The sequence below is a fragment of the Schistocerca serialis genome, chromosome 10 (genome assembly GCF_023864345.2).
Source record: "Schistocerca serialis cubense isolate TAMUIC-IGC-003099 chromosome 10, iqSchSeri2.2, whole genome shotgun sequence".
Lineage (NCBI taxonomy): Eukaryota > Metazoa > Arthropoda > Insecta > Orthoptera > Acrididae > Schistocerca > Schistocerca serialis.
Window position 1 is genome coordinate 233,865,704 of NC_064647.1, and position 25,129 is coordinate 233,890,832.

General features: G+C 45.2%; 1 protein-coding gene across 2 annotated transcripts in view; it reads left to right on the forward strand.

Annotated features, from left to right (window-relative positions):
• The window catches only part of LOC126425177 (uncharacterized), a 112,939-nt gene that overhangs the window by 11,022 nt on the left and 76,788 nt on the right, over window positions 1–25,129 (forward strand). For both annotated transcript variants that reach the window (XM_050088130.1, XM_050088131.1), the window contains exons 2-3: window positions 3,566–3,750; window positions 24,459–24,532. In XM_050088130.1, coding sequence (XP_049944087.1) covers window positions 3,566–3,750; window positions 24,459–24,532 — 259 coding nt within the window. The remainder of the gene's footprint in view (window positions 1–3,565; window positions 3,751–24,458; window positions 24,533–25,129) is intronic.

The window sequence follows — 25,129 nt, forward strand, 5'->3', positions numbered from 1 at the left end:
TGTTTAACGTCCCGTCGACAACGAGGTCATTAGAGACGGAGCGCAAGCTCGGGTTAGGGAAGGATTGGGAAGGAAATCGGCCGTGCCCTTTCAAAGGAACCATCCCAGCATTTGCCTGAAACGATTTAGGGAAATCACGGAAAACCTAAATCAGGATGGCTGGAGACGGGATTGAACCGTCGTCCTCCCGAATGCGAGTCCAGTGTGCTAACCACTGCGCCACCTCGCTCGGTGCAGTGGTTAGACACTGGACTTGCATTTGGGAGGGCGACAGTTCAATCCCGCGTCCGGCCATCCTAATTTGGGTTTTCCGTGATTTTCCTAAATCACTCCAGGCAAATGCCGGGATGGTTCCTCTGAAAGGGCACGGCCAACTTCCTTCCCCATCCTTCCCTAATCCGATGAGACTGATGACCTCGCTGTCTGGTCTCCTTCCGCAAACAACCCAACCCAACTAGAATTAAGGTTCAGTAAGCAGAAATAAAAGCTTTGATGTTTGCTGATAACATTGTAATTCTAGCTAGTTTTACAATAACAAAGAAAAATTTTTGACACTGTTTGTGTTCTAATTGGCCGTACAGTTACTTTTTTATACAAAACTTCATAAAATATTGATTTTTGATTTATGCAAATTTCTGCTAGAGTGATTAGCTAGTGATGTTTTCAGAGGTGCTTGAGTTACATTAGTTGATACAACCAACTACCCTGTAAACCATGTTCAAGATTATCATCTACTGAACTATTTACAACTACACTGTGTTTTTATAGAACATTCTATTTAATGATTTTGCACGTTTCTTACAGAAACTGTATTTCTAGGTTACAAATTTTTGTTTTAACAAAATGGAAATGTTCATACACGAAATTCCAAATTATCGTAATGTTGCAAATGAAATAGTATAATCATCTTTGCTATTATTACAGCAGGTTCAATAATTCTGCATAGTTTTACATAACGAATAATAAATGTGTAAGGAATTTACCCAGTTGTAAATATACGATAATGTAATAAGTGATACAGTGTATTGAGTAATTCACTAAGATGGTGTATCATCTGCTCCTATAAGAAATACAAGGCTGTTACATTACAGTTGATAGGACACTTCCTAAGATGTCAAGGGATAGACAGTTTGGTAATGGAGGGAAATATGGGGGATAAAAATTGTGGAGGGAAACTTAGGCATGAGTTCAGTGACCTGATTCAATTTGCTGTAGGCTGCAGTAGAGGGATGAAGAGGTTTGTACAGGGTAGGTTAATGTGTAGAGCTGTGTCAAACTAGTTTTCAGAATGAAGAATACAACAAAAATAATAAACAACATTAACTGCTACTGAAGTTGCTGTTGCTGGTACTGCTACTACTATATGGCATATAGTTCATTGTTGACAGCTGCCTGAATTGGTAGTGTGGTGTCTGCAATTGAAAGTGCAGAAAACTGAGTTTCATACTGTTGTTAAATATTTTCATTTGAGGGGCTAGACTGCCACACAGATCAAAACAAAATTGGGTGAAGTTCACATGGACTCTGCACCATCATTGAATGTCATGTATTTTGCAGTTAATGAATTTAAATGAGGTCAGGCAAGCACTGAAGATGAAGCGTTCGCCAGCTATTCACTTGTGAGTTCCCCACAAGGGAAACCATTGACGAAATCCAAGAACACAGAATAAAAATTTGTGAAATTGCTGAGACTACGCATCTCAACTGAGTGAGTGCATAATTCCTGGATGGAGAATTGGCTGTGAAGAAGCAGTGTGCTATGTGGGTGCCATGACGCTCACAGTTGACCAAAAGAGCATCTGGCCCAGTATTTCTACACAGTGTCTGGAGATGTTCAATCGCAGTGCGCAAGACTTTTTGTGACAATTTGTGACTGTTGATGAAACATGGATCCATTATTACACACCAGAGTCAAAATGGGAATCAGAGCAATGGACAAAAACTGGTGAAAGTGCACCAAAGGAGGCAAAGACCATTTTGTCAGCTGGGAAGGTGATGGCCACTTTTTTTTTTTTTTTTTTTTTTTTTTTTTTTTTTTTTTTTTTTTTTTTTTTTTTTTTTGGGGGGGGGGGGGGGGGAGTTTCTCAATGAATAATCCTCACAGATTACTTGGAAAAAGGCAGAACCATAACTGGATCCTATTATGTTTCTTTGTTGGACTGTCTGAAACTTGTGTTGGCGGAAAAAAGAACAAGGTTGGCACACAAAAAAATGCTCTTTCACCAGGAGAATACATCATCCCACACATCTCAGATAACAGTTGTGAAAGTACATGAATTCGGCTTGGAGTTGGTTCCTGGGCCACCCTATTCATCGGACTTAGCCCCAAGTGACTCCTTCCTATTCCCTAACTTGAAACTTTGGCTTGTTGGAAGTAAGCTTCATCAAACTAAGATGTGATAGTTGCAGTCAAGGAGTATTTTGCAGAGTTTGACAGAACCTATTTTTTATGATGGAATGAAAATATTGGTAGATTGCTGAACCAAGTGTATATCCCTGAAAGAATACTGTCTTGAGAAGTAAGCTGAGTTGTTTACAAAAGAAACATTTTTTTTTTGCTCTTTTACTGGACTTATCAAATCCCCCTTGTATATCTATCCAGTCATCATCTTCAGGTGCTGCAAGTTGTGGTGTTATGTGTACTCACTGACTGTACTCCAGCCAGACAGTGAACTCGCTGGTCTCACATCACTGTTTATAACTAAGTGAGTGTTCAACTTCTGGCACCCACTGTGCCCTCATCTCCAGAGCCATCCAGTTGATAAAAAAAAATTACCTATTCAAAATATTGCACGTCTGTGACTTCACCTGTGGTCGGGAATGATGCCGCTGTGCTCTGTAAGCTGGCACTGAAATATCTTTTCGAAGTTGATTCTCAGAGGCTGATTTTAAATAAGTATCAAAATCAGTGACAATTATGAAATTATAGAAATTTAAATTTTATTTTTAGTAAGGCTACACAAGCGCTCTCGGCACCACCGACCCTAGACGGCGAGATGTTGGATTTCTTAATAATTGAACAACTGAGCTGTTTCTTCTTAATTTTGTGTGACAGATGAATGTATCTACCTTGAAGAGATAAACATTATCAAAAATGCTGGCTTGTACAGCTATCAATGTACTCTAATGAGATCTTTATGCAGAAGTGTGCTGTCATATGTGAAAATCATATTCAAACTGAGGCACAGACACCTATGTGAACCAAATGAACACCTAGAAGTACACCATTAATCAACCATGCTGAGAAAACCTGAGACGGGAAAAATAATAATGCGCAGCACTTCTTGACAAGTCTCTCTGTATGAATTATTTACACGCATCACTTACATATTGTTCCAATCACCTTTTCAGATGTGGCTCATATTTCTGTGGCAGTGTTTTCATTGTTGAGATATTTTTCCCCATACGAATTATGAACCTTGACACACTGTTTACAGGAAGCCTAGCATTTGAAGTTGGAAAGAGGTGTGGAAGGGGGAGAGAGAGAGGGAGAGAGAGAGAGAGAGAGAGAGAGAGAGAGAGAGAGAGAGAGCTCTGAAAGGTTTGTTTGTTGCCTTGTGTGCAGAGGAGCTGGACAGCTACATGTACCAGTGTGTGGGCCACCAGGGGGTGGAGCTGTTTGCGGAGGCGGTCGGCCTGCCTCTCTTCCGAAGAGCTATCAGCGGTGTCGCCATCAACTGCGGGCCACAGTACACACCCACACCCAGTGACGAAGTGGAAGATCTTCATGAACTTCTGGCTTTAGTCAAGGTACGCCTAATGAGTTGAACCGCTTGATATACTGTGGAACTAAGTGCCTGGTTTCCCCCTGTCTGTTACTGCTATTTAGTGTTTCTGCCCTTTGTGTCCTTCATTTTCAAGGCGTGGCATTCTAGCTAATTTCAGCACCTTTCACAGCTTTCTGTGTTCATGTTCGAGCAAGCACTTTCCAGGAAGAGTCATACAATGTATTACTTCTTCCCATACACATCTCACAAAATGACCATGAGTAGAAATTTCATAAATTAGAGCTGATACGGAGGCTTAATGAGAATCACTCTTCCAAAGCACCATTTGCCAGTGGAACAGGGAAGAGGGGGATCAGTTGGTGGTATCCTCCGCCACACACCATTAGGTGGCTTGTGGAGTACAATGTAAATGAAAAAGGAAGTTTAGAAATCACAGTTTTTAACTTGCAACTCTAAGGACCCAGTCAGCATGTGTGCTCATTTTGCTGGGTGGTGATGTAGTAAATTTGTTGGTTATTTACAATGAATGCATTATCATAGCCAAGACAGATATGACGCCCAAGCCAATGCAGATGATGAAGAGACTGAAGAAATTTATGATGAGGTAAAAGAAATTATTCAGATACTTAAAAGAGACGAAAATTTAATTGTGATGGGGGACTGGAATTCTATAGTAGAAAAAGCAAGAGAAGGAAAAATAGTAGGAGAATATGGACTGGGGGGAAAAGAATTCAATAGGAAACCAGCTGGTAGAATTTTGCACAGAGCATATTTTAATCAAAGCTAACACTTGACTTAAGAATCATAAAAAAAATAGGCTGTATATGTGGAAGAGGCCTGTAGACACCAGAAGGTTTCAGATTGATAATGGTTAGACAGAAATTTAGGAACGATATTTTAAATTGTAAGGCATTTCCAGAGGCAGATGTGGGCTCTGACCACAATTTATTGGTTATGAACTGTAGATAAAAACTGAAGAAACTGCAAAAATGTAGCAATTTAAGGAGATGGGACCTGGATAAACTGAAAGAACCAGGGGTTGTTGGGAGTTTCAGAGGGACCATTAGACAACAGTTGACTAGAATAGGGGAAAGAAATACAGTGGAAGACAAATGGGTAGCTTTAAGAGATGAAATAGCGAAGGCAGAAGAAGACAAATAGGTAAAAAGACAAGACCTAGTAGAAATCCTTGGATACTACAACAGTTATTGAATTTAATTGGTGAAAGGGGAAAATTTAAAAATGCAGCTAATGAAGCATATGAAAGGGAATGCAAACATCAAAAATATGAGATTGGTGGGAAGTGCAAAATGGCTAACCAGGAATGGCTAGAGGACAAATTTAGGCATTTAGTAATACATTTCATTAGGGGAAAGATAGATACCACCTACAGGAAAATTAAAGAGGCCTTTGGGGAAAAGAGAAGCAGCTGCATGAATATCAAGAGCTCAGTTGGAAAACCAGTCCTAAGCAAAGAAGGGAAAGCTGCAAGGTGGAGGGAGTATATAGAGGGCCTGTCTATACAAGAGAGAACAACTGGAAGGCAGTATTATAGAAAGGAAAGTGGACATAGATGAAGATGAGGTGGGAGATATGGTACTGCGAGAAGAATTTGACAGAGCCCTGAAATATCTGAATCGAAACAAGGCCCTGGGGGTAGATGATATTCTGGCAGAACTACTGATAGCCTTGGGGAGAGCCAGCCATGACAAATCTCTTCCATCTGGTGTGCAAAATTTATGAGACAGGCAAAATACTCTCAGAGTTCAAGAAGAATGTAGTAATTCCAATTCCAGAGAAAGCACTTGCTGAGAGGTGTGAAAATTACCGAACTATCAGTTTAATAAGTCATGGTTGCAAAATACTGAAACGAATCCTTTACAGCCGAATGGAAAAACTGGTAGAAGCTGACGTCGGGGAAGATCAGTTTGGATTCCGGAGAAATGTGGGAACGTGCAAGGCAGTACTGACCCTATGACTTGTCGTAGAGGATAGATTAAGGAAAGGCAAACCTATTTTTATAGTATTTGTAGACTTAGAGAGAAAGCTTTTGGCAGTGTTGACTGGAATACTCTCGTTCAAATTCTAAAGGTGACAGGGGTAGATACAGGGAGCGAAAGGCTATTTGCAACTTGTACAGAAATCAGATGACAGTTATAAGAGTCGATGGACATGAAGGGAAACAGTGGTTCAGAAGGGAGTAGGATGGGGTTGTAGCCTATCCTCGATGTTATTCAGTCGGTACATTGAACAAGCAGTAAAGGAAACAAAAGAAAAATTTGAAGTAGGAACTAAACTTCAGAGAGAGGAAATAAGAAATTTAAGGTTTGCTGATGACAGCAAAGGACTTAGAAGAGCAATTGAATACAATGGACCATGTCTTGAAAAGAAGAACTGGGGAGACAAGAAATTTGTGGTACAACTTGACCAAAAGAAGGTATTGGTTGTTAGGACACATTCTGAGACATAAAGGGATCACCAATTTAGTACTTGAAGGAAGTGGGGAGGGGGGGGGGGGGGGGGATCATAGAGGGAGACCAAGAGATGAATACTGTAAGCAGATTTGGAAGGATGTAGGTTGCAGTAGTTATTGGGAGATGAGAAGGCTCACACAGGATAGAGTAGCATGGAGAGCTGCATCAAACTAGTCTTCGGACTGAAGACCACAACAAACACAATGGAAGTTACTCTTTTGAAATCTGTAGATGTTACGGATGAAATATAGCAATTGAAAGGTTATTTGTTTATGAGGGAGGTAGAAATTGAGAAGGGAATGAGACGGGATTGTAGGCTACTATTCAATATGTATATTAAGGGAAGTAAAAATTTAATTGTGATAGGGACTGGAATTTGACCGTAGAAATAGGGAACTAAGGGAAATACTAGGAGAAAGTGGATTAGGAAAAAGAAATGGCGTGAAGCTTACTGGTAGAATTTTGCACAGAGCATAATTTAATTGTCGCTTACACATAGTTACATGTCAGAAGAATGTGTAAAACATGGAAGGGACCTAGAGACATTGGAACATTTCATATAGATTATATAAATGGCAAGACAAAGATTTTGAAACCAGACTTTAAAGTATAATTCATTGGTTATGAACTGCAGATTAAAACTGAAGAAATTGGATAAATGTCGGAAACTAAGGAGATGGATCCTGGCTAAATTGGAAGAACCATTGGCTGTGGAGAGTTTCAAAATAATGTTAGGTAATGATTAACTGGCACAGGCACGGTTAAGCAACCTACAAGGTGTTTCAGGAATACTTTAACAAACTTTGGGGACATGTTCCTTACACCAAAACTAAAAAAAACATGTCCAGTAAACATGCGCTCTAAAATGCATACCGTAAGAGCTGAGCACCTGCTCATCTTCACTGCTGTGAAACACATCTTTCTATTGAAAAAGTGCTCCTAGCTCTTAAGGTATGCATTTTAGAGCTCACATTTACTGATTTTTTTCCCCATACTACCTCCCCCCAAAATATGGTAAGCGAAGAGCTTGCAGTAGATGTGTTGTTTCACAGTATCGAGGATGAGCACATGTTCGTCGCTCTTAAGGTATGCATTTTAGAGCCCATGTTTTTTAGACATTCTTTTCATGTTTTGGTATAATTAAACTGTCCCCCAAGTTCGTAAAAGTTTTCTCAAAACACCCTGTATACTACTAAATGGCTAACCTGGTCCATGTTGCACAGTCTCAGTTGCAGGTTGCTATCTAACGGCTTTCAGCATCAACAAAAAATGTAATTTACAGTATTTCATACAATTATTGACTCTCATAATCTGCTCATTAAGAGGTATAATCTTGTGTTAAAGATTTAACACAGTGGGATAAGTATTGCAGTTAGAAATAGTGTGTACATCTTGAGGCGCTGTAGCTCATGAAGTGAAAATTACCCAGACTATGTGTTATAACGTCAAGTTTAACAAATATATTTCAGAACGACACAACACATATAAGTCAAAGATCAAGTTGACAAGCAAGACATGTGTACACGTTAGCATTCGAATGAGCACTGAGTCCCAGTCTAGCGGCCGCTGCTCGGCTGGTCGCTTAGGTGGCGCAGCTGCTGCATGACTGGCAGACAGCGCCGCACGTAGAGGACGGAAGTGTCCCCGATGATAACGGGTCGAGATGACAGGAGGCGTAGGGGTCGAATCTGCTGGGGCCCCCCGCACCAATCTGCCCATTGCGGCAAGTCTAGTTGATATAACGGGAGACATGGGCGATGTGTCGGCATCCGTTGGAGGAGGAGGCGAGTAGATTTGCTCTGACAGAGGATGGTCATCCGGTTCCTGCATGGGCACATCTCCTGGTGATGTCCGTTCTTGCGCTGGCATCGCGATGACGGTGAGAGGGCTGCGTTGTGAGTATTGAGAGATGCCAAGATCCCAAGCGTCAGGTAGGGCCAAAAGTGGTGTAGTGGCATTCGGAACAGGCGTTGCTGGCACACGAGGCCGAAGCTGGTCCGAATGACGCACTGTAACACCCGTGTCCGTCTGGATTTCATACAGGCGTCTGCCACGGTGTCTTAAGATGCGGCCCGGGCTCCATTTTGGCCGCCTGCGATATCCCCGTACCCAGACGAGGTCGTCGGCGGTGAACCGGCCAAGTGAAGGCACCCGCGGCCGTGAGGTGGAAGGCTGCTAAAAATGAAGTAGCGCGCAGGGCTGTCGGCCATGTAAGAGCTCAGCCGGGCTGTGGTCGCCCATGGGGGTGAAACGGTAAGACGCCAGAAACTGGAGAAGCGCATCATCAGCAGCAGAAGAAGTCAGAAGTTTCCGCATCTGAGCCTTAAATGTGCAGACCAGTCGTTCAGCCTCACCGTTGGATTGTGGATGGAACGGCGGGGCCGTGACGTGCATAACGCCGTGACGAGCACAAAAATCCGCAAATTCGGAAGAGGCAAATTGCGGACCATTATCAGTAACAAGAGTAGAGGGGAGGCCTTCCAAAGAAAAAATGCGGGCGAGAGCACTGGTGGTTGCCGCGGTGGTAGGCGACGTGCAACGTACAATGAAAGGAAAGTTAGAGTAGGCGTCAATTATGAGGAGCCAATAAGTACCTAAAAAGGGTCCCGCAAAGTCAGCATGAATGCGCTCCCAGGGCTTCTCAGGCGAAGGCCACGGTGACAAATATGGCTTCGGGGCAGCGGCCTGTGACGCACAAGGGCCACAGGCAGCCACCATGTGTGCTATTTCAGAGTTGATGCCAGGCCAGTACACATGACAGCATGCCAGCGATTTTGTGCGAGACACACCCCAGTGCCCTTGGTGAAGGAGGCACAAGACCGAAGCACGCAAAGACGCAGGTATCACAACACGCGGCGAAGCATTGTCAGTGGAGAGGAGGATAACACCATCCCTAGCCGTGAGGCAGTAGCGCAAAGCGTAGTAGTTCCGCAACAGATCAGAAGTCTTAGCGGACGGGCGATCTGGCCAACCCTTCTGAACACAGCGTAAAACCCGGGAGAGGGTAGGGTCAGAACCCGTAGCAGCCACCAGCCTGTCCCCAGTGGTGGGGAACCCGTCCACAACCCGCTGCTCGGCAACATCCAGGTGGAAACACAAAAGTTCGTCTCTATCGAATGCCTGATCAGGACCCATGCGAAGGTGAGACAGAGCATCAGCATTTGCATGTTGAGCTGTTGGCTGGAAATGAATCCCATAATTGAAACCAGACAAGTAAAGAGCCCAACGCTGGAGACGGTGTGCAGCCTTGTCGGGAAGTGACGTTGATGGATGAAACAAGGAAACAAGTGGTTTGTGATCCGTAACAAGATGAAATTTTGAGCCATAGAGAAAAACACCAAACTTATGAAGAGCATAAATAATGGCCAAAGCTTCTTTTTCAATTTGAGAATACTTTTGTTGGGCATCCGTGAGAGTTTTGGAGGCATAAGCAATGGGTTGTTCCGAACCGTCAGAAAAGTGGTGTGCAAGGACTGCACTGACCTCGTATTGAGAGGCGTCTGTGGCAAGAACAGGATGTTGGCCAGGTCGATAAGTAGTCTGGCACGGGTCCTGCTTCAGCTTAGTCTTCAATTTCTGGAAAGCCGCATTGCATGACGTGGACCAGTGAAAAGGCACGTTTTTATGCAGCAGGCGATGCAACGGCTGAGCCACCGAAGCTGCAGGTGGTAAAAACTCGTGATAGTATGCTATTTTCCCCAAGAAGGCCTGCAGTTCCTTAACAGATGTAGGGCGAGGAAGGGTATCGATCGCAGCGACAGTTTGCTGAAGCGGACGAATACCATCCCGAGAGAGTTGAAACCCCAAGTACACGATAGATGCCTGAAAAAATTGTGATTTCTGAAGATTACGCTTAAGACCGGCAGTCTGTAAGACATGAAAAAGTGTGCGGAGATTTTGACGATGTTCTTCAGTGGTGGAGCCAGTGACAACAATGTCGTCCATGTAATTGATACACCCAGGGACAGGGAGCAATAATTGTTCCAAGAATCGCTGAAAGAGAGCAGGGGCGCTAGCAGCCCCGAATGGCAAGCGTTGGTATTGATAGAGGCCGAAAGGCGTGTTAAGGACCAGAAACTGCCGGGAAGGAGTGTCGATAGGAAGTTGATGATAAGCTTCTGACAGGTCAATTTTAGAAAAATACTGGCCTCCAGCAAGTTTAGTGAACAGTTCTTCAGGACGGGGCATAGGGTAAGTGTCGATGAGGCATTGAGCATTTACAGTGGCTTTGAAATCGCCACAGAGACGAATATCACCATTTGGCTTAGCAACGACAACGACAGGAGAGGAACACTCACTGGAAGTGACAGGAAGCAAGACCCCTGAAGTAGTGAGACGATCCAACTCCCGTTTTACCCAATCACGAAGGGCCACAGGAATGGGCCGAGCCCGAAAAAACTTAGGCCGAGCAGTGGGTTTGAGCGTGATATGAGCTTCAAAGTTGTTTGCACGGCCTAACCCAGGAGAAAAAAAGAGACGAAAATGTCGTTGACAAGGAATCCAGTTGAGCATAAGGAATAGCATCAGAGACAATATTGACAGAGTCATCTATGGAGAACCCAAAAATGCGAAAGGCATCGAAACCAAAAAGATTTTCTGGGTTGCTCTGGTCAACCACAAATATGGGAACAGTGCAAACGACGGATTTGTAAGATACCTCAGCATTAAACTGTCCCAAGAGAGAAATCTTGTTTATTGTACGTCCGTAATTGCCGAGTGACAGGTGACAGGAGTGGAGAACCCAACTGAAGATACGTCTGAGAATTGATTATAGTGGCAGCAGAACCGGTATCCACTTGCATGCGAACATCTCGACCAAGGATTTGGACAGTGAGGAATAACTTCCCTGAAAGGGAAGAAGTGCAATTGACAGACAACACAGAATCAGAATGGGCGTCATGTTCATGAACATCATGTATGCGGTCGGATTTGCAAACGGAAGACACATGACCTTTCTTTTTGCAATTGTGACACACAGCCCAACGTTGGGGACAATCCTTGCGTGAATGTTTCGTAAAACACCGCGGACATGAAGGAAGTTGCCGGGGGTTTTGCTGCAGTTTCTTAGCGGGTTGTTTACGTCTAGGCCGAGGCTGCGCGTGGGAGCGCACTGCGGCCACGTCGGCCGGCGGGGACGCGCCGCACGCATCGTCAACTGCGCACAGAGGTTGTATTTCCCCAACATCACCCCATGCCTCTATTTGTGTCCCAGCGGTGCGAGAAATTTCAAAAAACTGCGCAATGGAGAGAACTTCATCTAGAGTCGGATTCGCCAACTGAAGGGCACGTTGCTGAACTTCTTTGTCGGGCGCCGACCGGATAATAGCATCCCGTACCATGGAATCGGCATAGGATTCTTTGTGAACGTCAGTAACAAATTGACACTTTCGACTGTGGCCGTGAAGTTCAGCAGCCCAAGCCCAATAGGATTGATTCGGTTGTTTTTGAGAAGGATAAAAGGCAACACGAGAGGCTACCACATGCGTTTGCTTTTGAAAATAGACAGACAGAAGTGAGCACATTTAGGCAAAGGACAAAGACACAGGATCCTTCAAAGGAGCCAATTGCGACAACAACCGATACATTTGAGGTGAAATCCAGGAAAGGAACAGAGACTTACATGGTTGTTCATCCGTGACATGAAATGCCAAGAAGTGCTGTCGAAGACGTTTTTCATAATCAGACCAGTCTTCCACAGTCTCGTCAAAAGGAGGTACAGCCAACGACGAGAAACGCCCCGCATTTGACGCCGCGACGAAATCGTGAATCGCCGATGTTAGAAGCGTTTGCTGTTCAAGGAGATTTTGCAATAGTTGCTCGACAGTAGCCATGGAACCCTGTGGGTCAATGGTGAAAAGGAAAAATCCCATCCTCATCGCCAATTGTTATAACATCAAGTTTAACAAATATATTTCAGAACGACACAACACATAAAGTCACAGAGTAAGTTGACAAGCAAGACATGTGTACACGTTAGCATTCGAATGAGCACTGGGTCCCAGTCTAGCGGCCGCTGCTCGGCTGGCCGCTTAGGTGGCGCAGCTGCTGCATGGGTGGCAGACAATGCCGCACGTAGAGGACGCGCGTAATTGCGCGGCGGCGCTTTGAATGATCTGCGAGTCACAACACTATGTTCATCCAGTGTTTGAGAATAAGAGTACTTAGTGACCTGCAACAAGATTTAATCGTAATTTCAAACTGTTTCTCTCTAACATGCTTAAGGATATATATTTAATACGTTTGGGGCTAACTCATGTTTAATTTAATCAGAGGTTTGAAGTTGCTTTATGCATGTGAGTTCGATTCTTTAAAGAATCGGGGCTTTAGTGGTACAGTGGAAGACACATGAGTAGCTTTGAGGGATGAAATTTTGAAGGCAGCAGAAGATTAAAGAGGTGAAAAGATGAGGCCAAGTAGAAATCCTAAGATAACATGAAAGACTGAATTGAATTGATAAAGATGAATCAAGCAAAAGAGAATGTAGAGGAGAAGTGCAAAGCTGTCTAAGTGTACTTCATTGTGGAAAAGATATGTGGCCCCTGTACGAAAATCGAAGAAACCTCTGGAGAAGATGTAAGCATCTGTATGAATAACACAAGCTCAGATGACAACCCCATACTAAGCAAAGAAGGGAAAACTGAAAGGTGGAAGAAATATATTGGAGGCCTATACAAATGAAAGAAATTTCCAAAGACTATGTTATGGAAAGGGGCGTGGATGTAGGTGAAGATGCAGATATGTTACTGCGAGAAGAATTTAATGGAGCACTAAAAGACTTGAAGCAGATTGGAGTAGACGACATTCTCTCAGAATTAATGAGATACTTTCAAGAGCCAGCCATGTCAGAATAATGTCACCAGCTTTGCAATACATGTTAAGCAAGTGGAACACCGTCAGATTTCAAGAAGAACATAATAATTCCTGTTCCATAGAAGGTTGATACTGACAGATATGATTACTACTGAACCATCAGTCAGAACTGGAAAATACTGACACGAATTATTTACAGATGAATGCAAATGCTGGTAGAAGCTGACTTTTGGAAATATTTTGTTCTTTGTTGTCTAATTACATGAATGAGTTTGCGGTATTTCAGTTACACTGAATAAAAAATTTTAGTTAAAGACATATATTTTGCTAGCAAGGTCTGAAGCATGATGACATCTGCCTACTGGATCCTCTGGTAGTCCCATATAATGTCTTACACCATTCAAAAGCTAAACATGTTTGCAATCATCTAAATCTGATTAAGTTGCAAAAATAACACAAGTTCAGAGCCACTGCCACTTTCCACGGCAGATTTTGCCGTAATCACTGTTAGATTTGGAACTCGTGGACAAGACAGGAACTGAGATTGAAAGAAGCAAAGCAAAAGCAGAATGCTTAACTCTGTTTTCAAATCTTCCTTCACAAAGAAAAACATGGGAGTATTGCCATAATTCAATTCTTGTACCTCTGAAAAGTCATGTGAAATAGATATTAGTGCCAGTGGCATTGAGAAACAGCTGAAATCATTAAAATTGAACAAAGCTACAGGGCCTGATGGAATCTCTATCAGATTCTTTACCCAATTACAGCCACTCTGTTAACTATAATCTATCGTAGATACCGTGCTCAGTAATTGGAAGAAAGCACAAGTCGCACCCATCTAGAAGAGGGATAGTAGAAGTGATCCACAAAACTACCGTCCAATATTATTGACATTGATTTGTTGCAGAATCATAGGACATATTCTGAGCTCAAATGTAATAAGGTATCTCGAGCAGAATAACCTCCTCCATGTCAACCAGCATAGATTTTGAAAAGTTAGATCATGTGAAACTCAACTCGCACTTTTCTCGCATGACATACAGAAAGCAATGGATCTAGGCAGTCAGGTGGGCACATTACTTCTGAATTTCTGACAAGAAGTTGACTGTGTACCACACCTACACTTGTAATAAAAACTACAGTTGTATGGGGTATCAGATGACACACATGACTGGATTGAGAATTTCCTGGTACGGACACAGCACATTATCTCAGATGGAGGGTCATCGACAAATGCGTAAGTAACTTTGAATGTATCCCAGGGAAGTGTTTTGGATCCCTTGCTGTTCATGTTGGATATTAGTGATCTTGTGAACTTAATACCAACCTCAGACTTATTGCAGATGATGCAGATACCACAACAGAGTTCAGTGTGAATGAAGCTGTACAAATATGCCGTCAGAGCTTGATAAGATATCAAAGTGGTGCAAAGATTGGCAATGTGCTTTAACTGTTCATAAATCCAAAACTGTGCACTTCACAAAATGAATGAAAAAAATACTTAATATTCTATGAATAAAATCTTAGTTAATCACAGGTGGAATATGTAAACTTATACAAAAACTTGAGTGTAACACTTAATAGGGACATTTTATTCGCACGAAGTAATGGCCGCTATCGACAGGGGGCCCCCTGCGGGTCCGGGGTAAGAATAGGCCCGAGGTATTCCTGCCTGTCGTAAGAGGCGACTAAAAGGAGTTTTAACCATTTCGGCCTTCCATGTGATGGTCCCCCTTGGGGTTTGACCTCCATTTTTCAAAATTCTACAGAAGTACGAGCCTTTTGGGGAAGGACGCCTTACGTGGTGTACCACTGGTCCTCAGTGCACTAAGACCTTGGCACTCAGCATTGTACCGGCGCTGTAACCATACCCACTATTCCTCAAATTGGGCCTAAACGCCTGATGGGTTGTCAAAGTTACGCCCATAGTGCGTCCCCATCTGCACCTACGATCATGATGGACTTTCCATGGCACCAGAAATCCAGCACGGTAGCCAGCCCGTTGTGGTGGGGTCATCATGTACCCTCTAGGTTGTAGCCCCCTGACAACACAGGGATCGTACTGCCGATACCTGAACTGCACCTTCCCCACGTCGGCCAAGGAGTAGATGCCCGTCTCCTTGAGGCATCAGGACTCCCGGCAATGGTCATCCTGCCAGGTGGCCCTTGCTGAGGCTGGGTGGCGCCCGTGGGGAGAGCCCCTGGTCGGAGTGGGTGGTATCGGGGCGGACGTTTCGCAGATGAAACGTCAACACGTATCAGGTCGCTCTGCGGCCGAGTCTTTCAAAAGGAAAGGTACTGTTTCTAGTTCTGGTTCTCCTGCCCTTTCCCCCTTGGCCACTCCCTGGGAGGAGGGACAGGCCCGCCAGCTTGGGGCGAAGTACTTCCCCCACTATTTGGTCTGTTCTCGAACCGATGGGGGGACGTTCGCTACCTCCAAGCCCATGTTCTTTGTTCAGCACATTGAGGACATCTTCGGGGAAATCGAGGCTCTCAGTAAGATGCGTTCGGGGTCCGTTCTTATAAAGACCACCTCCGCCACACAGTCGGCGGCGCTCCAGGCGTGCGACCGCCTAGGGGACATCCCAGTGTCCGTTGTCCCGCATCTGGCACTACATAGGACGCAGGGGGTTATTTTTCATCGGGATCTCCTGCTGCAATCTGATGAGGAGCTCAGGGCCAACCTGGAACGCCAAGGTGTGCATTTCGTCCGGCGAGTCCAGCGCGGCCCCAAAGACCGTCGCATCGACACCGGGGCCTTTATCCTCACCTTCAAGGGGGATGTTCTCCCGGAGAAGGTAAAGGTGATGTGCTACCGGTGCCACGTGCGACCTTACGTCCCGCCTCCTATGCGCTGTTTTCGGTGTTTGCGCTTTGGGCACATGTCGTCACGGTGTGAGGCTGAGCTCCTTTGTGGCGATTGACGTCCTCGTCGTGAGGAACATACATGCACTCCACCACCTCGGTGCGTTAATTGTCCTGGCATCCACTTGCCTAGATCCTCAGACTGCCCCGCATATCAGAAGGAGAAGAAGATACAAGAACTCAAAACTTTGGATCGGCTCTCTTATTCTGAGGCCAGGAAGAAGTATGACCGCCTCCATCCCGTGCCGTTGACCACTTCGTTTGCCTCAGTTGTGTCCACTCCTTCCGCGGTATCCTCACCCCTATCCTGTCCCCCCTCCGCCTCCTCCCCCCATCCGGGGTCTCTGCCTCCGCCTCCCAAATCCCTCCCTTCCAAATCCTCCTCCCCCATGGCCCCCGCCCCCTCTGCCCCAGGGGCCACCCTTCCTCCTCCTCCTCCCCCCCCCCCCCCCTGCCGCCTGAGAAGCGATCCTCTTCTCAGGCGTCCATCGGGGAAACGTTCCGGACCCCAGCTTCCGAGGTCCGGCATTCCACAATGGACCTCGCGCGTGAGAACCTTCTTCGGGTCCAGCCCACCATCCCTGTGTCTCCTTGGACTTCCAAGAAGGCCTCCAAGAAGAAGTCTCTATCCCCCTCTCCACCCCGGCGCGTTTCGTCTGACGCTCCATCCGTGAGTCGCTGCTCCCGGCCGTCCTCAGTTTTGCCGGGACGCTCTGCTGCCAGGCGCTCAGCTGGCCTCTCGTCAGCAAATGATGCTGCCCCTCCTACACAACCAGGGACAGTGGCCGCAGCTGGCGACGACTCGATGGAACAGGATCTGCCTCCCGCCGGTTGTAGCATTGTTCCCTCGAAACCTGGCCCTCCGCGGCCGTCGAGGTGACCAGCTCTTCCCCCGTCTCGTTTCCCCTCCTTTTTGACTAGCGATGGCCTTGTTACATTGGAACATAAGAGGTATTCGATCTAATCGGGAGGAATTACAACTGCTCCTCCGCCTGCACTGTCCGCTCGTCCTTGGTCTCCAGGAAACTAAGTTGCGCCCGACTGACCATATTGCCTTTACCCACTATACCTCGGAGCGGTATGACCTCACCCCTGTGGACGGTATCCCAGCTCATGGTGGGGTCATGTTGCTCGTTCGGAACGATGTCTATTACCATCCCACCCCATTGACCACCCCACTCCAAGCAATAGCTGTCCGTATTACTCTTTCTGCTTTTACTTTTTCAGTTTGTACCATCTACACTCCATTGTCATCTGCTGTTAGTCGGGCTGACATGATGCACCTGATTGTTCAGCTCCCCCCGCCGTTTTTATTGTTTGGCGACTTCAATGCCCATCATCCCCTGTGGGGCTCTCCTGCATCCTGTCAAAGAGGCTCACTCTTGGCGGATGTCTTCAACCATCTCAATTTTGTCTGCCTCAATACTGGTGCCCCGACTTTCCTCTCGGACTCTACTCATACCTACTCCCACTTGGACCTCTCGATCTGTTGTACCACTCTTGCCCGTCGGTTCGAGTGGTATGTCCTTTCTGATACCTATTCGAACAACCACTTCCCCTGTGTCGTTCGTCTCCTGCACCACACCGCATCCCCACGTCCTTCGAGCTGGAACATACCAAAAGCTGACTGGGGACTTTACTCCTCCCTGGCGACCTTTCCGGACCACGTTTTTCTCAGTTGTGACAGTCAGGTCGTATACCTCACGGCTGTTATCATCAATGCTGCCGAACGTTCCATTCCTCGTACTACCTCTCCTTCACGTCGCGTTTCCGTCCCCTGCTGGAACGGGGCTTGTAGAGAGGCTATCTGTGCTTGACGACGTGCTTTACGCACCTTTCGCCGCCATCCTACTTTGGCGAATTGTATTGGATACAAACGACTCCGAGCGCAATGCCGTAGAGTCATCAAAGACAGCAAAAAAGCTTGTTGGGCCTCTTTCACCAGCTCCTTTAACAGTTTTACTCCCTCTTCTGTCGTATGGAGTGGCCTGCTCCGGCTTTCGGGCATTAAGGCCCACTTCTCGGTACCTGGCCTGACCTCAGGTAATGAGGTCCTCGTTGATCCTGTGGCTGTCTCCAATGCCTTCGGCCGGTTTTTAGCGGAGGTTTCAAGCTCCGCCCATTACCACCCTGCCTTCCTTCCCAGGAAAGAGGCAGAAGAGGCTCGGCGACCTTCCTTCCACTCGCTGAATCTGGAAACTTATAATGCCCCCTTTACTATGCGGGAACTCGAACGTGGGCTTGCACTGTCCCGGTCCTCTGCTCCGGGGCCAGATGCCATTCACATTCAGATGCTGGCACACCTTTCTCCGGCGGGCAAAATCTTCCTTCTTCGTACCTACAATCGCGTCTGGACCGAAGGTCAGGTCCCCGTGCGTTGGCGTGATGCCGTCGTTGTTCCTATACCCAAACCCGGGAAGGATAGACATCTTCCTTCTAGTTACCGCCCCATTTATCTTACAAGCTGTGTCTGTAAGGTGATGGAGCGCATGGTTCATGCTCAGTTAGTTTGGATTCTTGAATCTCGACGGCTACGTACCAATGTCCAATGCGGCTTTCGTCACCGCCGCTCCGTTGTTGACCACCTTGTGACCTTGTCGACATTCATCAGGAACAACTTTTTGCGAAGGCGCCAAATGGTAGCTGTGTTCTTCGATTTGGAGAAGGCTTATGATACCTGTTGGAGAGGAGGTATCCTCCGCACTATGCACAGGTGGGGCCTACGTGGTCGCCTGCCCCTTTTTATTGATTCCTTTTTAACGGATCGAAAGTTTACGGTACGTGTGGGTTCCGTATTGTCCGACGTCTTCCTCCAGGAGAACGGAGTGCCTCAGGGCTCCGTCTTGAGCGTAGCCCTTTTTGCCATCGCGATCAATCCAATTATGGATTGCATTCCACCTAATGTCTCAGGCTCTCTCTTTGTCGATGACTTCGCGATCTACTGCAGTGCCCAGAGAACATGCCTCCTGGAGCGCTGCCTTCAGGGTTGTCTAGACAGCCTCTACTCATGGAGCGTGGCAAATGGCTTCCGGTTCTCTGAAGAGAAGACGGTTTGTATCAACTTTTGGCAATATAAAGCGTTCCTTCCGCCATCCTTACATCTCGGTCCCGTTGTTCTCCCATTCGTGGAAACAACTAAGTTTCTAGGGCTCACGTTGGACAGGAAACTGTGTTGGTCTCCGCATGTCTCCTATTTGGCGGCCCGTTGTACATGTTCCCTTAATGTCCTCAGAGTTCTTAGTGGTTCATCTTGGGAAGCGGATCGCACTGTCCTGCTTCACTTGTATCGGTCCATAGTCCGATCAAAGCTGGATTATGGGAGCTTCGTCTACTCGTCTGCTCGGCCATCCCTCTTACGCCGTCTCAACTCCATCCACCATCGGGAGTTACGTCTTGCGACCGGAGCCTTCTACACTAGTCCTGTCGAGAGTCTTTACGCTGAAGCAGCTGAATTACCATTGACCTACCGGCGCGACGTACTGCTGTGTCGGTATGCCTGCCGGCTGTTGTCTATGCCCGACCACCCCTCTTATCAGTCCTTCTTCGCCGATTCTCTTGACCGTCAGTACGGGTTGTGTCTGCCCTGCTGCCCCCGGGAGTCCGCTTCCATCGCCTGCTTCGACAATTGGATTTTGCCCTCCCTACCACCTTCAGAGAGGGTTAGAGCCCGACACCACCTTGGCTCCAGGCTCCGGTTCATATTTATCTTGACCTCAGCTCACTCCCGAAGGAGGGTACTCCGGCTGCAGTGTATTGCTCACGGTTTGTCGAACTTCATGCTTGACTTGCCGGTCACACCTTTATTTACACCGATGGCTCCAAAACTGACGATGGTGTTTACTGTGCCTTTGTCGTCGGGGCCGCCACCTTTACATACCGGCTCCTCGACCAATGTTCGAGCTTTACGGCCGAGCTTTTTGCTCTCCATCAGGCCGTTCAGTATGCCCGCCGCCACCGCCATTCATCGTATGTACTCTGCTCTGACTCACTCAGTGCTCTTCAGAGCCTTGGAGCTCCCTATCCGGTCCATCCCTTGATTCAGCGGGTACAGCAGTCCCTCCATTCTTTCGCTGATAATGGTTCTCCTGTCAGCTTTCTGTGGGTCCCCGGACATGTAGGAGTGCCTGGGAATGAGGCTGCGGATGCTGCAGCCAAGGCTGCAGTCCTCCTGCCTCGGCCAGCCTCCCATTGTGTCCCGTCATCTGACGTTCGTGGGGATGTTTGTAAGAGGCTTGTGTCGTTGTGGTTGGGATGCTTGGTCATCCCTCCAAGGAAACAAGCTCCGGGCAGTAAAACCGCTCCCAACTGCTTGGACAACCTCCTCCCGACCATCTCGGCGAGAGGAGGTCGTTCTGACCAGGTTGTGGATTGGGCATTGCCGGTTTAGCCACCGCTACCTGCTCTCCGGTGACCCAGCCCCGCAGTGCCCTTGTGGTCAGGTGTTAACAGTGCGCCATGTTTTATTGTCGTGTCCCCGCTTTAGTCAATCTCGTGTTGTCCTGTCCCTGCCATCTACTTTACCAGATATTTTAGCTGATGACGCTCAAGCAGCTGCTCGTGTTCTGCGTTTTATAACTTTGACTGGCTTGTCCAAAGACATCTAACCTTTTTACTTATTTTATCTGCATCTTTGTCAGGTCTTTCTGGTGTCCCCCCCTCCCCTTGAGTTTTACTAGATTCCATGCGCTCTAACAACGGGCGCTAATGACCTCAGTAGTTGAGCGCCCTTAAACCCCACCAAAAAAAAAAAAAAAAAAAAAAAAAAAAAAAAAAAATAGACAGGGGATCTCAGGTTGATTCCGTATTTCTGGATTTCCAGAAAGCTTTTGACACCGTTCCTCGCAAGCGACTTCTAATCAAGCTGCGGGCCTATGGGGTATCATCTCAGTTGTGCGACTGGATTCGTGATTTCCTGTCAGGAAGGTCGCAGTTCGTAGTAATAGACGGCAAATCATCGAGTAAAACTGAAGTGATATCAGGTGTTCCCCAGGGAAGCGTCCTGGGACCTCTGCTGTTCCTGATCTATATAAATGACCTGGGTGACAATCTGAGCAGTTCTCTTAGGTTGTTCGCAGATGATGCTGTTATTTACCGTCTAGTAAGGCCATCCAAAGACCAGTATCAGTTGCAAAGCGATTTAGAAAAGTTTGCTGTATGTTGTGGCAGGTGGCAGTTGACGCTAAATAATGAAAAGTGTGAGGGGATCCACATGAGTTCCAAAAGAAATCCGTTGGAATTCGATTACTCGATAAATAGTACAATTCTCAAGGCTGTCAATTCAACTAAGTACTTGGGTGTTAAAATTACGAACAACTTCAGTTGGAAAGACCACATAGATAATATTGTGAGGAAGGCGAGCCAAAGATTGCGTTTCATTGGCAGGACACTTAGAAGATGCAACAAGTCCACTAAAGAGACAGCTTACACTACACTCGTTCGTCCTCTGTTAGAATATTGCTGCGCGGTGTGGGATCCTTACCAGGTGGGATTGACGGAGGACATCAAAAGGGTGCAAAAAAGGGCAGCTCGTTTTGTATTATCACGTAATAGGGGAGAGAGTGTGGCAGATATGATACGGGAGTTGGGATGGAAGTCATTAAAGCAAAGACTTTTTCGTGGCGGTGAGATCTATTTACGAAATTTCAGTCACCAACTTTCTCTTCCAAATGAGTGCGCCCTAAACCCACAAAAAAAAAAAAAAAAAAACTCTTCCAAATGCGAAAATATTTTGTTGAGCCCAACCTACATAGGTAAGAATGATCATCAAAATAAAATAAGAGAAATCAGAGCTCGAACAGAAAGGTTTAGGTGTTTGTTTTTCCCGCGCGCTGTTCGGGAGTGGAATGGTAGAGAGATAGTATGATTGTGGTTTGATGAACCCTCTGCCAAGCACTTGAATGTGAATTGCAGAGTAATCATGTAGATGTAGATGTAGAAGTGGAACGGTCATGTAGGCTTAGTCTTTGGTAAAGCAGGTCACATAGTTGCGTTTATTTGTAGAAAACTAGGCAAATGCAGTCAGTCTACAAAGGAAATTGCGTACAAATCACTTGTGCGACCCGTCCTAGAATTTTACTCACATGTGTGGGATCTGTACCAAACAGGACTAGCAGAAGATACTGAATGTATACAGAAAGGGGCAGCACAAATGCTTGTTTGGCCCATGAGAGATTGTCACTGAGCTGTTGAAACAACTGAACTGGCAGATTTTTGAAAATCGACAAAAACTATCCTGACAAGGTCAGCTGACACTGTTTCAAAAACCGGATTTAAGTGATGACTCCAGGAATATACTACAACCCCTACATAACACTCACATAGGAGTCGTGAGGATAAGATTAGATTAATTACAGTGTGCACAGAGCATTTAAACAATAACTGGTACAGCTGGATGTACACTCTACCACGCACTTCACAGTGGTTCACAGAGAGTAGATGTAGATGTAAAACTTTGACTACTTACTTTTGTTACCTTATTTTTTCTTTACAGAATGATATACAGCATGGATTAATAAACTCACTATTTAACAATTCCATGTAATTTACCCTAATTTGCAGTATGATACTTATATGTGTAAATGAGCGGATACATATTGCGTAAGAATTATAGTGTCCATATAGTGGAGATGCTGAGTCGCAGATAGGCACAACGAAAGGACACCCACAATTAAAGCTTTCGGCCATTGGCCTTCGTCAACAATTGAGCGCGCGCGCGCGCGCGCGCACGCACACACACACACACACACACACACACACACACACACACACACACACACACACACACACACACACACACACACACACATATGCAAATGCAGCTCACACACACGACTGCAGTCTCAGGCTAATATTTTTACATTCCATCCTGGTTTTTCCATTGTTTAATTATAGTGTGTGTATATTTTTCTAAATTTCTAACCATCAACATTTTCTACAAGCCTTAATTAGCCATTCTAGTTTATCCGAATCAATAAAATGCATCCTTACCAAGTTTCAAAGGATTATAGAGTCTTCAAAACAACAGTTCATTCTCACAACTGGTATAAGTAGACAGACATTGGCCAACATTGGTAGTTCGCTGATAGAAAGCCACGCATAAGACCTGTGTCGAGTGCACTCCTTGTGTCAGCTCACGCCACAGACGTACACGCTTTGTACGTGAAAATATGCACACCGCTAACAGGAAGACTCATTAATAGTAGTATTTAAAGACTTTCAAGCGGTTATAATACCTCAAATTAAGGAACATTTTAATTGAACTATGTTGTGATTGTTAAAAAGTGAGGAATGTTACTGTCATTGAAATGAGCTATTGTTGGACATGTTAGTTCTGTTTATGGGCTGACTTAATTGAATTACTACAGTGTATTTTTTATCTAATAAATTACTACTAGTTTGTGCTAAGTGTGCACTGTGACATTTTCGTGTAAATGTGGAGTTTGTTTCATTTTGCAACATTTAAATAGTTAACTTAACCACTGGACTGCGACTGCTGGATATTGCAAGTGCCGATCTGGTTCAGTGAGCTGATAAATTTTTGTAGTTGACGACCTGGTCACATTTCTCAATAAATGAACTTAGCGGAGAATAAACGTGTATGTTAGTGCAATCTAAATGGTGTCGTGTCCATCTTCAAGCAAACACCATCCTACCCTCATTTAGTCTTTCAGTTTTGCGGTGATCAGGAGTGGTGCTAGCGAGGAGACACTGCGAGAATCAGGTCAGTATCGCCATAAGCTCTTCAACAAAACCAAAAAGAATTTTCAGTCAGTGATTGACAGGAAAAGCCTTGTTCTTTCACTTTTGGGGTGCAAAAGTGATAATTTTGGAGCATTATATGGAAAGGGTATTAACAGTGACCAGTAATTTGTATTCAAATATGCTTCAAAATCACCTTCGCTCTCCAGTCCAGAGCAATGATGTGGACTGTGACTGCAGGTGTTTTGTTACAACACAGCAGTGCTCATCCCTGTACTTCTCATTCAGACATGGCAGCAGTGTAGGCTGTGAAACTGGAATGTCTTGAACACCCACATTACTCACCAGACCTACCATTGAGTGATTTTTCATATGTTCAGACTGCCCAAGGAAGCATTGGGAAGCAAGCATCTCAGAAGTGATGAAGAGCTGAAAACTGCAGTGCACGAATGTCTGCATCCTTCACAAAAAGAATTCATCTCAGTAAATTATTATTGTTTTCATTTGAATCAACCCCATAGAAGTGAATTTGAAATGTATTTAAAAAATTGTGGATCCATCTAAAGTTGGCTGTTACTTTTGTATTGGGGAAATTAAGTAATGTGCTGTGTCTGGGCTTGTTGATAAGGGAAACGATAAATCGGCAACCTCGCATCACCACAGGAAGCCAAGTAATAAGCACTTAATTAGAGTTAGTGATTTAGCCAACAGATTTTTAACCTACCGTATGATCAAAACGCGTGTGTAAGGCACAATATTATTACAAAAAACTTCAGTGATTCTGTGTGAACACTGCTTTGATACTACATCATATGTTTTCAGTACATTTGAGATTTCAGGTTTGAATTTTAGCATGTGGTAAATGTTACACTTGTTTTTTCAGGAGGAAATGAATGTAGAGGCGGTGGCTGTTGGGGCTATACTGTCGGACTACCAACGGATACGTGTGGAGAATGTGTAAGTCAGTTTTCAGTTTTGACATTCTGAAAATTTTCCGTGGGCTTATAACTGGGTATCATTTTTGATCCTATCAGTTCCCTATTTCTTATAATGTTGTCCATATCTGGATTTTTATTTAATGATAATGACACTTTTCTTATTTTCTCCCTAAATGAGTAATATGAACCTCAGTTAGGGAGATACATGAAGCTTGAATGATAAATAATGCTTTTGTGGACAGTATAGTGTCTGGGTGGGTATACTATAGTAAATGAAACACAGGAAGTTTATCTAGAATGTTCTCTTAAACTGCATTCTTATTATACAATGAGATAGATTACTGGAGACACTTTTGACAATGAAGAATATGATTCATAAAGCTGTCACAGAAGAATGCAAATTTCTGTTTATGCAACCAGGATCTTGCCATCATCTGGATTTCTTCATTGAAGTCACAGCAGTATCCCAAAAGGTCTTAATTTATTTTGGGGAACAGAAAAAAATTCACAAGGCATCAAATTTTGTAGTTCCAGGACATCAACTTTACATTATATACCCACAGTGAGAGAGTGGTAACGTCAGTACAGCCATTATCGTAAACTATTACACTTCTTC